The sequence below is a fragment of the Rhinopithecus roxellana genome, chromosome 17 (assembly GCF_007565055.1).
Source record: "Rhinopithecus roxellana isolate Shanxi Qingling chromosome 17, ASM756505v1, whole genome shotgun sequence".
Lineage (NCBI taxonomy): Eukaryota > Metazoa > Chordata > Mammalia > Primates > Cercopithecidae > Rhinopithecus > Rhinopithecus roxellana.
In genome coordinates this window covers 24,994,506-25,007,273 of record NC_044565.1, presented here as the reverse complement: position 1 = coordinate 25,007,273, position 12,768 = coordinate 24,994,506, and the positions used below count along the sequence as shown (strand labels likewise).

Sequence of the window (12,768 nt, the reverse complement as noted above, 5' to 3'; positions counted from 1 at the left end):
AGGAGGCAGAGAAGGCCGGGGCTAAGGCAAGCCAGACACCAAGCCCCAGGCCCACCCCACCCCCAACCAGTCTTGTGAAGCAGCAGTTCCACGGGGCCCCACCCACTGCTTCTGGGCTGCCTCTCCCTCCAGAAGGCTGGGCCGGAAGTAGCACCCACACCCAGTCCACCCTCCCCGCCCACCCAGGCACATCCCCCTTCACAGTCACACCCTGTTCAGGTACCGCAGAGATACACACACTGACACTGCTGTGTGGTTCAAACTGTTTTATACTGAAATATGTCCGAGCTGATCCAAAAAAGCATTGGGTTGGGGGAGAAGGAAATGATGGAAGTGGGGTGATCTCAGAGCTCCATGTAAGCAACTCTGGGAGTGTGGGCCGGTCCATCTGTCTGTCTGCCCACCCTGGCAGGACAATCAGGCCTTGGAGGTCTGGAGGAGCTCGCCGAGCTGAGTGGAGGAGGCAGGCCAGTCCCATGCTGGAGGGGACCCCACGCCCCCTCCTACAGGGCAGGAGAGTCCTCAGCTGAAGGGCTTCACCAGCTTCATGGCAGCATAGTTCTGGAGGGAGGGAGGGAGGAGACAGGGACACATGGTGATCCCACTGGGGCAGGCACAGCCAGAGCTGCTGTCCCGGATCTGGGGCTCAGAGGATGGGGCTGAGCTGCCAGCAGGCAAGAGGCTGGGAAAGGAGGCTCGTGGCTCTTCAAGCACCTGCCTAGGCCTCGCCCTCACCACTTGCCATCCATCCCATGCGGGGCTCAACACTCGGCCCTGCCTACTGCTCCAGCCCATCAGGCAAACCCATACCCTACAAAACTCCACCCGCACCCTCCCACCTGGGGGCCAAAGCTGCCCAAATTGCTGTCTTCTCCCCCATCAAGCCAGGCCCATTCCCAGGTTCCAGCTGACTGCCCAGAGGACTCTGAGCACCCTGGACCTGGCCTCTTTCATCAGACAGGTGCTGAAGGCAGGGCCCAGGGTCCTTCCCAACATGGCAGCCCAGGGCTCACGGGTCATCACACCCTTGTCCAGAAAGCAGAGAGAGAGAGAGCTGGGGACGGGCTGTCGTGGATGACCCACGGCACAGCCCAGCACTAGAGACGGGGCGCCCTTGATGGAGCCCTGCCTGCTGCAGGATTGACAGTATCCTCCCCTCCCCACTTCTCCCCCCCAAAACCATGAAAACACATACAACACAACACAGGGCTCCTAATTGGGACAGTATGTTCCCCAGCGCCGGCCGGGGAAAGCCAACTCTGGAAACAGAGCGGGCCTCCTTCCCCGCCAAACGCCTCCTGCCTCCCCACGCTGGCCCTGCTCCCGGCTGGCTCTGAGGGGGAAGCTGAGAGGAATCAGACAGGCTGCCCCCTCGTACCCCTCCCAAGGGAATTTCCAAGAGGGTGGGGGATTAGGCCAACTGGAGGGAGCTGCCCTGTCCTTGAGCCCCTCTCCACTAGGCCCTGGCTTGGGGCAGGCAGCCTCTGTCCCAAGGCCTGAAAGCCAGGTGAGGGTCACCAGGGCCCGGCCCTCATAGTCTGGTACTGGCCAAATGATTGAGTGATTTGGGTGGAGGGAGGCAGGATGTGCTTAGCTTGCAGCAAAGACCTGTGAGCAAAGCCAGTCTGCAGCCCCAGGCCCAGGCCACCCCCTTCATCCCTAGACCCCTCACCTAGGATCTGACACCCCCACACCAGCCCTGGGAGAGGGGAGGCAGGGTCCATATTTTAAAAAGGAAAACTTCCAGAAGAACTCAAAGGAGAGTGGCCCACTGTTGGGGGGCCAGGAGACAGGGAGGAGTTCTGACTAGGCCCCCCACAGTGCCACTCTGCTCCTCCCACAGGGATGAGGAAGGACCACAGGCTGGAAGTCACTGGAAATCTTTCCTTCCTGTCCCGGCCAGGCAGCAGGGCCTCCTTCCCCAGGCCCCTAGAGGCCTAGATCTGCGGCCCAGTAACCTCACAGTGCAGGGTGCAGCTGGCAGGGGCTGGGCTTAAGCATGTCATGGGTGGTGGTGATGCCACTTTGGACCTGCCCTTCCCCTCCCCTTGGCTTTTCAGAAGGAGGCTTGGCTTAAAGCACCCAGGGAAGATGATGGTGCTCCCCTAAGCACAGTCCCAGCCACAGAAGGCCAGAACTGGCCTAGTGCAGCCCCTTCCTCATGTGAGCAGGAGGGATTTGCCAAGGTCACAGGGAGAGTCAGTAATCCTGACTCCAGCGACAGAGCTCTGTCACATCCAACAGGGTTTCTCCAACCATCATGTGCCCAAACGCAGATTCCCCCTCAGCAGGCTGGGGCTGGCTGGGGACTCTGAGTTTCTAGTGAGTTCCCTGGTGCTGCTGCTGCTAGTCCTCAGACCACACAGAGGGCAAGGGTCTGCAACAGCTCTTCTCTTCCTAAACTCCCATGGCATGAGCCTCCCGAAAGAGCGTTTGACCATCCACAGTATTTTTCCTTACTCTCTGGTTTCAGTGTCTCCCCAGGGAACTGAGCACTTCCCCAGTGGCACGAGGCCTCATCCTCTTCTCCCTTATCCCCAAAACACGCCCTTACCTCCCAGACACACACAGGTGCTTAGAGTCTCTGTGGCTAACTGAACACTGGCCAGCTGGGCTCCGAATGGGAGGAGGAGCTTGAGGCAGGCTGGGAAAGGTGCCGCCTGCGCAGGAAACACCAGGCAGAAGTCCTGGCACCTGACCCCGGATCTCAGGTCACAGCGACAGCTCATGCTACAGGACACCACACGTGCACACACCCTTCCATAGTCCTGTATCTCAGCTTATATTTGTAATCTCATCTTCCTTTGCTTAAAGAGGCCTCCCACATGGTACACACCTCGGGTCCCTGCAACCTAGATCTACCCTGGACCACAGTCAGATTCTGCTGATCAACAAACCTCAGAACCTCAGAAACATTTTGCCATGGCGCCTCAGGCGACCACAGCCAGCTTAGTAGGTCTGGCCTATAGGCAGACCCATCACCACCCTGGTTCTAGACTCTCCTTAGTCACTATGGCCCAGAGGGTAGCTAGTCTGGGCATCCAAAGCAGATGTCCTTTCCCCAGCTCCTCTCCGTTCAGCTGTTAGGAACTGCATGGAAAGATGTGTGGTTTTAACTCTCTTCCTCTCTGAGATGCATTCTGCAGACACGGGCATAGGCCAGCTACAGTGGGAGGGGGGGTCTTGCCCTTTCCTTCTCCTGGAGGACTCACAGAGCAAAGAGCTCACCTAGGGGCAGTTCCCCAAGCAGCCTGTCTGCCATGGGAACAAGGCTGTGGGCCAGTGGCCTGGTGTTGACCAGGACTGAGGCCTGAAGCGGGAATCACAGCGAGCCCTGGATTGGGAGTGTGCGCAGAGTAGTGTGCAGCCTACGGCCAGGCCCTTTCCTTATCTAAGTGTTTGCATCTTTACCACCAACATAAGGTCCTCAAGGGGTGGATTACACCATTCTCTCCACTTTTATATAGGGTTGGAGTTTTCATATTAAAAAGATTTCTTTTACATTTAAAAAAGCATTAGAAATCAGGTGTCAGCCTGAGAATGCTGCAACCCCTTCAAGGTCTAAAGTATCAGAGACACTGGGGGAGGCTCCCTGGTAATCTGGGTTCCCTGATGAGCTGTGCAGGTTGGGGAAGTATAGGCAGGGACCTTCCTCCCACAAGCAGGGCCCCACAGAGCAGGGGCATGACAGCCACCTCTGGTATGGCCCTACAAGCTCATCAACTGGCTTCTTACCAAGTGAAAGGAAACCCAAATGGGCATCGAGCCAAATAAAGGCTCCTGGGCCAGTCTCCCACTCCCCAACAGCTTTCCTATGCCCACCTGCTGCAGGAGGTAGGACACATTCTATTGAGGGCCTCAGGTGGACCCTGAGATGCTCTCCCAGCCCCAGCTCCTCCCTTCCTCTGGATTTGCAACTGCTGTCAAGACAAAGGGACCTTCTCTGCTCTGCCATCAACATCTCACCTTCCTTTCAGACCCAGTTCCACACCTCCCTTCCGGAAAGTCCCCCTGCCCACCACAACCCAAAGGGCCTCATCTTCTCCTAACCCCTTGATTACATATTCTAGGGGCTTGCTGAGGACAGCTTTGTCTCACCAGGAAGGGCAAGTGCTCAGTTTCTCTCACTGGACTAAGAGCCTCCAAGGGTAGAACTTTGTATACCTACCAGATTGGAGACCACCCAGAGCCGGGCTCTGTATCCTCATCAGACCAAGGGGCTCTCTAAGGACAGAGGTTACTTCTCTCCATTAGACTGGGAGAGCTCTTTTAGGACAACGATGAACTCCCCCATTAGACCCAGAGTTCCCCCACCACAGCGCCATCAGGCCTGCTCACCGGGAAGGCGTAGATGAAGATGGCCAGGAACAGCAGCAGGATGAAGAGGATGATGAAGAGGATGATGGCCCACCGGAAACGCCGCCACAGGATGAACTTCATGGTCTTGTATGGGGAGGTGAACCACAGGAAGGAGGTGTCAGGGCGCCTGGAAGTGAGATCCTGGAGGTCAATTGGGCATCCTCTACTAGGGCTGCTTTCTCCAAACTCTGCTCTCAACAACAGGTCCAATGGCCTGGCCATCCACAGTCCACCCCCAGCGCCTGCCCAGGCCCTGTCCCTAAACTAGTCCTTTGCGCTTGTATTCCGTCTCCCCCAGGCCCTTGCTACAGTGTCACCCCCACCTGTGCTGCCCTCCTCTTCTGGGTGCTGCCAAGCCCTAAGCATCCTCAGGGGCCCAGTTCTCTGCCACCCTTTCCAGGACACCTTCTTTGGTGCCCTTGCCCATTCCTGACCCAGGACTTAATCTCGAACTACAGATTTAGTAGCTGGGCAGTGCCTCAAAGTGCTCCCCAGCCCACTGAGTCCCAGATAAGCCAAGCCACTTGCTCAGATGCACATGGCTGGTCCATGCTCAGGGAGGGATGGTGGGAAGAGAACATAGGAAGCTAGTTCTCTCACAACCAAGAATCTCAAAACCTTTCCCTAGGCCAGCTCCACAACTCAAAATACGTGAAGGATTCTGTGTCTCCATCATGGCCCCGTTAACTCAGACTGCACACTGGTGTCTCATGGGTCTCTCTTCTCTTCCTGTGCAGATCCCAGCATCCTTGGGCAAGGGTGCCTCTCACTGGTCTGCCAGCCCCATGGCACAATCATAGCACATTGCCTAAGAGGCCTGTGATGTAGGGAAGACAGGGATTGGGCTCCCCATTTCACAGATGGGAAAATGAAGGCTGAAAGACCATTTGAAAGTCATACTGGCACCACAGGAGAGCCATGGAAGGCAGCTTGGTAGGTAGGGTCAAGACCTTGATCGGGCTCTGGAGCCAATCAGACCAGGTGAGAGCATTTCCGCTTCACCACTGTCCTAGCTGGAATGCCCTCATTTAACTTTGCTGAGATTATTTCCTCATCTGTAAAATGGGGATAATAACAACTACCCTGCAGGGAAGGTTCCATAGAACAATGTATACATGCATATGATAGCATGCTTGGCACACAACCGACAGGTACCCAATAGCACCTGCATCTTGAATTCGTTGAGCGCAGTGTTCTCTGGAAAGATGCCCGTCACCTGCCCCCTAACTTACTGTGTGCCTTGGATAAGTTATGCCTCTCTCTGAGCCATGTGGGCTTTGTGACTTCTACATGGCCATGCAATGGGATGCCTCCTGGACTGTGCCTGTATCCCCAGACCTGTGGGCATTGGGGCTCAGGGGCTGGGCACTGACCTTGGGTCCTCAAGCTTAGGGTTCATGTTGGGCTCATCCCGGCCCTGGCCAGCGGGCCGCTCCTCATGCTCACTCTCTGTTACAATCTCCAAGGTCATTTCCAGCTTGCCCTGAGGGGACAGAGAGCGCCTGGTTAGGGGCACAAAGGCTCTGCTCAGTGGCCTGGAGAATAACCAGGCCAGGAAAAACATAAGGGCCCCTTCATCATTAAAAAAAAAAAAATACAAATAAATAAATAAATAAAAATAAAAAAAGATGTAGGGTTTCTGAACATAAACGCAGCACCTGCTCTTTGTAAAACATTTGGAAACCTCAGAAATGTATAAAGAAGGGAGACTGTCACCCACACGTCCACTACATGGAGACAAGCACTGCTAACATCTGCATGCATCACAGCTGATTTTCTCTGCAGGTGTATGAAATGTCACACTGTGCATATACATTTCCATAGCTGGCTTCTTTTCACTTAGGAATATTCACTATGTAGGTGTCTATTCTTTAAAGTTGGTTTTGAATGACTGCCAAACATTCTATGGGATGGTTGACCATAATTATTTAGTAAACTACTTATTTTGGTTCATTTAGGTTGTTTCCAACTGTTTGATAGGATAAATAATGCTGCAACAAATATCCCAGAACCTAGATTTTTACATTTTGTTGGCTTATTTATTTAGAAGAGATTTTAGAAGTGGGATGACAGAGTCCAAGGGCAGAAATATTGGTAAATCTGTTACTATACGTTATCAAATTGCTTCCTCCACATAGTAAAACCATTAGCACTCCCAGCAGAAGTAAAAGGGGGGCTTGTCTTCTCTCTGCATCCTCAGCAGCAATGAGCATTTCTATTGTTAAAATATATATAATTTAACAGACAAAAAAACCCCACATTTTAAAATACAGTAGCCCTCCCTTATCTTTGGGTTTGATTTCTAGGGTTTCAGCTACCTGTGGGCCAGTACAGTAAGATATTTTGACACATAGAGAGAAAGACCATATTCATCTAACTTTTATAACAATATATTGTTATAACTGTTCTATTTTATTATTGTTGTTGTTACTCTCTTACTGTGCCTCATTTAGAAATTAAACTTTCTCATAGATATGTATAGATGGGAATAAACATAGTACATAATATGGGTTTAGTACTATCTGCAGTTTCAGGCATCCCCTGGGGGTCTTGGAACATTCCTCCTGCAGATAAGGGGGGACTACTGTATCCCTTTATCTAATTACTAGAGAGACTAAATCTTTTTAAAAATGTTTTGCAGACATTGGTAATTATTTTGTGAATTATCTATGTATGTCGTTTTCTCCTTTCTCCTTTGGGGTACTAGTGCTTCTTTTGTTACCATTCTTTATATAACAAGTAGATTCAATTTCAAGGACCACTTTCAGGGTTGGCTGGCTGCCTGCAATTTCTAAGTAAACTTTCAGGGATCAACTTCCTCTCCGTGGCTGCTGTGGACTCAAGGGAAGGACGGTTCCCTCTGGCCCTCCAGTCACCCCTCTAAGCAGACCCCTCAGAGAGTAGAACAAGGATGGTCCCTTGGAGGGTCCTGCTCAAATGGGAGAGGCATGACCCCTGTCCATTCACCCAGGAAGTCCGGATCAGAGGGAACCCAGGACACAGGTCTCTATTAAAGCCAATGAGCAGAGTATAAACAGAGTCATCTTTTGATTTAAATAGGCTTCCCCTGGGATGTGAGCCTCAAAGGAGAAGAAGGCTGGGAATTGGGAGGAAAGAGGGAGAATGCTTTGGAAAATAGAGAAAGAGGGGGGACGGAGGCAGGAGAGAGGGAGGAAGGAGGAGGAACAGTAAGCGTGTATTTTCTGATGATATATTTTCTGACAATGTGTATGGAAGAAGCCGCCCCCATGCCCTCCACTGGGGCTGGAGGAAGTAGACTTACCGCCAGTATCTTCTTCTCACCCTCTTCTGCTACACAGGGCCACCAGCCCTTCACTGTTTTCTGCTCAAAAAGGGACACAAACCATTCTGGGTGGTAAGTGTCATCCAGCTGGTCCAAGGAGCACTTCTCGGCTGTCTTGGCTGGCTTGGGCATGCGGTTGAGATCGAGCTGCAGGGAGCCTGCAACAGAGAGCTGGTTTTTGGCCAAGGGTTTCTCGAACACTGCCAGCCTGTAGCCACCCTTAGGCAGGACAGGTTCAGGAAAAACTCAGTGACTTCCTCTGTCACCAGCTTCTGTCCATGGCCGAGCCACAGGAAAAATCTCACAAACTCTCCATCTCCCCAGCCATTGTCTCCCATTCCATCTATACAGCTTCCCATTCACCTACTCATGCATTCATAAACATGTTCATCCACTCCTATTTACTCACCCTTAACAAAGCCACCCACCTCTTCAATTACTCATTTATGTACAAATCCATTCATACACCATCTATAAACAGCGATCCATCAATTTTTTTAAATTGTATTTATCATGGTAAAATACATATAACAAAACATTTGTTATTTTAACCATGTTAAGTGCACAATTCAGTGGCTTTAATTACAGCCACAATGCTGTACAACCACCACTACTATTTCCAAAACCTTTGCATCCCCCAAACAAAAACTCTGCACCCATTAAGAAATAACTCCCCATTCCTCCCTCCCCTTCGCTCTCGTGACCTCTAGTCCACTTTCTGTCTCTATGAATTTGTCTATTCTAGATATTTCATATAAGTAGAATCATGCAATATTTGTTCTTTTGTGTCTGGCTTATTTTGATTTCCATAATGTTTTCAGGGTTCATCCTTGTTGTATATGTCAGTAGTGTTTTTTTATTCATATTATTTTTTATGGTTGAACAAGATTCTATTCTAGATATATACAGGTTGAACATCCCTAATCTGAAAATCTGAAATTCAAAATGCTCCAAAGTCTGAAAGTTTCTGATTGCCAACATGATGCTACAAGTGGGAAACTCCACACATACGTACTTAAACTTTGTTTCATGCATAAAATTATTTTAAATATTCTGTAAAATTCCCTTCAGATTATTCTTACAAAGTATATATGAAAAAAATTTTGTATTTAGATTTGGGTCCTATCCCAAAGATATCTTTAAGTATATGCAATTATTCCAAAATCCAAAAAGCATCAGAAATCTGAAACACTTCTGGTTCCAAGCATTTCAGATAAGTGAAATGTACCACATTTTGTTCATTCATTCATCTGCTGATGGACACTTGAGTTGTTCCCATCTTTTAACTTCATATAGTGAATAATGTTGCAGTGAACGTTAGCACACAAATGTCTGAGTCCCTGCTTTCAATTCTCTGGGGTACACACCTGGAGGAGGAGTCTTGGTTCATTAGTAATTCTATGATCAGCTTTTCAGGGAACTGCCAAACAGTTTTCCACAGCAGCTGAATCATTTTACACTCAAACCAACAATGTCCCAGCACACCAGCAATTTCTCCACATCGTCAAAACACTTGTTATATTCTGGTTTATTATTATTATTATTATTATTATTATTATTATTGCCATCTTAGTAGACATGAAGTGGTACCTCACTGTGGTTCATCCAACAGTCTTTTTCATCTACCACCTAGTTATCCAAGCAGCCATCTTTTTATATTGTTTTATCTAATCATCCCTTTTATCCATCATCTCCCAGGATACCTTCAGCTATTAGGTTGAATCATATGAAAATTCTTGTATTTAACTATCTTTGACCCATTTAAACAGCAATTTCATGTGGTTTCACCTAATCTAATCATGATCTGATAAAGTCAACGGGATTGGAGCACAGGCTGCTGAAGTGATTAAGAGAGATCAATAGAAAAATTATTTTCTGAAGCCAAATTAAAGAAATTCTCAAACACCATGCAAAGGTAATTCAATTTTTTTCAGTGTGGAATGCATAGTTACTATAAGTGAACATTAAATATAACTCATTTTCTAGTTTTCTTTCTTTCCACTCATCCATTTATCAATCTGTCCTTCCATACAGCTGTCCATCTACTTTGACCTAACTATCTACATTCCTCTATAGCTACCATTTGTTAAGCACTATATCTGTCCATTAATCAGGTTATTATTCCACCTGTCTGTCCACTTATTCAACTGTATAGTGGCATTCATCTATCTCTCCACCCACCCATATAGCTCTCCATCCCTCCAGGGCAGATGAATGAATGTTTATTTTCTATTTGAAATATGGTGCCAATATATTAAGCAAATATCAGAATATTAAACCACACACACACACACACACACATGCACGCACACACATTATCTCAGCATGACCTACACAAGAAACTGTAAGAAAACACTGGATAACTGGATGGTGAGTTTATAGGTGCTTAACCATTACCTTTAAAAATTAATAAATATTCAAAAGACATAAATTACATAATTAGAAAATAAATTATGAAGGTGGAAAAGAAAAATCTCATGGATATAAAAGCTAGTATTTGTTAATGGTTTTATTTTTTAAAACAAAGGATGAGTCTGTTTAACTTTATTTTGAACATGGTTTACTCAGTCGGTAAAAAAGGCAGGGTTTTTTTGTTTTTCTTTTAAAAACTAATTTTCTAAAGCCTCACTTCATAAAGGAAAGGCTGATGCCATAAATTCATAAAGTCTGTAAGAAAAAAGACTCCATAAAAAATTTAAAGCATAGGAAAAATTGGGAGAAATTATTTGCAATGTATTCTTAATACATAAAAGGCTCTGAAAATCAATAATAAAAGATGAACATTGCAAAACCATGAAAAAATTCCACAATATGGATAATAAATATATTTTAAAGTTCTACCTTAAATGCAATAAAAAATGCAAATAAAAAGGAAATGTCTTATTGGCAATTTTTTTTAATGTACAGTGGTAGCAAAAGTTTAGGGAAAATGGCACCCTGTACAAACAGGGCACAGGTGGGAGTATAAACAAGTAAAACCTTTCTAGAGGGCAACTGAACAAAATGTTTCAAAAACTATTAAAATGTACAAAGACACATCTGCTTCTTAGAGCTAAGGAAAGATATGCACAAAAGATCCAAAGATGTGTACACACCAAGGGTGTCACTCACTTTGGAAAACCTGGAGATGACCTGAATACCCACCAAGAGAGGATTAATTAATCAAAACAGGGGCCATCTCTGCAACAAAACATAGGCAGGCATTAAGTGTGATGATGGAGATATAAATGCAGATCGATACCTACTGACCAGAAAGGATGTTCTTGGAAGATTAGGTTTTCCAGAAAATCAGGATGTAAAACAGTCTGTGTAATAGAAATCCATTCATATACATATGAATATATGCATGTATTGTATATGTATGCATGTATATGTGTATATATTAATATGTATATAAAATACTTATGTTTGTCTAAGTCTCAAATAATATATAACATAATAATACATTCCAAAATGTTAGTGGAAATTATCTCTGGGTGGTGAGATTAAGGTGGGGAGGAGTCATTGCTTACCTGCATTTTCTAATTCCTCTACAGGAATTATGTACAAAATAATAAATAAAATAATAGAAGTCAAACTTGGTGCCACCCTTTTTAGACCCGATGCTTTTATAACAAAGTTTTCTGTGTGCATTTGACCAGGCCAGGTGTGCAGGGCGGGGGAACAGTCAGGTGAACTGGCAGGCTGCTTCTCCCCACTGCTGGAAGCCACACCTCAGAATATCCCCTGCAGGGGCCCCAAGGTTCAGCTAAGACCAACTCACCTTCTCCAATCAAGGGTCACCCCAAGAGAGCTCCAGGCCACCCTGCTCCCAAGTGGCAGAGCGGATCTAGAAACCATGGATCCTGACTTCCTGGGCTGCCACTTTCACAAGCTCGCTTTATTTTTTAATTAAGGTAAAAATGCACCTCACATAAATGCACCACTTTAACCATTTTAAGTGTACAAATCAGTGGCTTTGAGTATATTCACAGAGTTGTGCAACTGTCACCACCATCTAATTCCAGAACCTTTCCATCACCCCAAAAAGAAACTTCTTTCTTGTCACAGTCACTCCCCATCCCCGCTTCTCCCAATCCCTAGCAACCACTAACCTATTTTCTGTCTCTATGGATTTGCCTATTACGGACATTTCATATACATGAAGTCACATAATATTTGACCTTTTGTGTCTGGTTTCTTTCACCTGGCATGTTTTCAGGTTCACCCACAGTGTAGTATGTATCAGTATTCCACTGCTTTCATGGCTGAATAATACCCCATCGTATGGATAGACCACATTTTCCAGAGTTAACCTTTATAGCCATGACGGGGTTATCATGAACTCACTGCTCTCACAGACAAGCATGCTGGCCCCATACAATGTCTTCCTCCTTGTCCCCATATCCTAACCCTACAAGGCCACCATCACCACCTTCCCTTCAACCCAGAATCCCTGCTCCCCAGCCCCAGATTTCAGCACAGCCCTTTCCATCAGAACTCTGTCTGGCAGTAATGGGGATGGAGGCTGTGTTTGTTCATTCAGTCGGTCACACAGGCACAAGGATGAAGAGTGACTTGAGACCCTCACTCACAGGGCTCAGTCTGTGTCAAATGTGAGGCCAGACAGCTGGCGACAGGCAGCACACACTTGCGTCCCTCGCATCCTTACAGATCTGAGTCCCGCCATCCAGCATGGCTGTGTTCAGTGCCACCTCTACTGACAGGCCACCCTCAGTGGGCACCAATCACTCTGACATTGCTGTGTGTCATACACCTCACTTAACACTGGGACACACGACCCTGAGCTCCCTGAAAGCAGAAAGCAGGATCACTCCTCCTGCTAGGCTTCCCCAAGGGTCCAACAGTGGCATAAACACACAGTGTGGGTGCTGGGGCAACCCCCAAGTGCAGAATGGGATTCTAGAAATGGTGCTTACCCAGAAAATCATCAAAGGAGAACTTGTCATTGTCCCAGATCTGGAATATCACTCGTGCTGGGATTTTGCTCTCAGTCTTGTCCAGCCTCCAGAAGGCATCCTGACCCAGAGGAGGAACAGAGAAGGATGCGAGGAAGCAAGGTTAGAGAGAGGCAGTGTTCCCTTCCAGCCTGGAGGCTGCCTGGA

At 47.4% G+C, this 12,768-nt stretch overlaps 1 protein-coding gene across 20 annotated transcripts in view; it reads right to left on the bottom strand.

Moving 5' to 3' along the window:
• Nucleotides 1-251: 251 nt before the first annotated feature.
• DYSF (dysferlin) overlaps nucleotides 252-12,768 on the bottom strand; it is a 237,169-nt gene continuing 224,652 nt past the window's right edge. For 18 of the 20 annotated variants that reach the window (XM_010361938.2, XM_010361936.2, XM_010361942.2 and 15 more), the window contains 5 exons: nucleotides 12,583-12,682; nucleotides 7,643-7,821; nucleotides 5,733-5,842; nucleotides 4,339-4,486; nucleotides 252-561 (listed from right to left, as the gene is read on the bottom strand). In XM_010361938.2, the coding sequence (XP_010360240.2) occupies nucleotides 523-561; nucleotides 4,339-4,486; nucleotides 5,733-5,842; nucleotides 7,643-7,821; nucleotides 12,583-12,682 (576 nt within the window). In that variant the 3' untranslated portion in view covers nucleotides 252-522. Of the gene's footprint in view, nucleotides 562-4,338; nucleotides 4,487-5,732; nucleotides 5,843-7,642; nucleotides 7,822-12,582; nucleotides 12,764-12,768 lie in introns of those variants that run through there. The other 2 variants (XR_004054402.1, XM_030921393.1) reach the window with 2 other exon arrangements.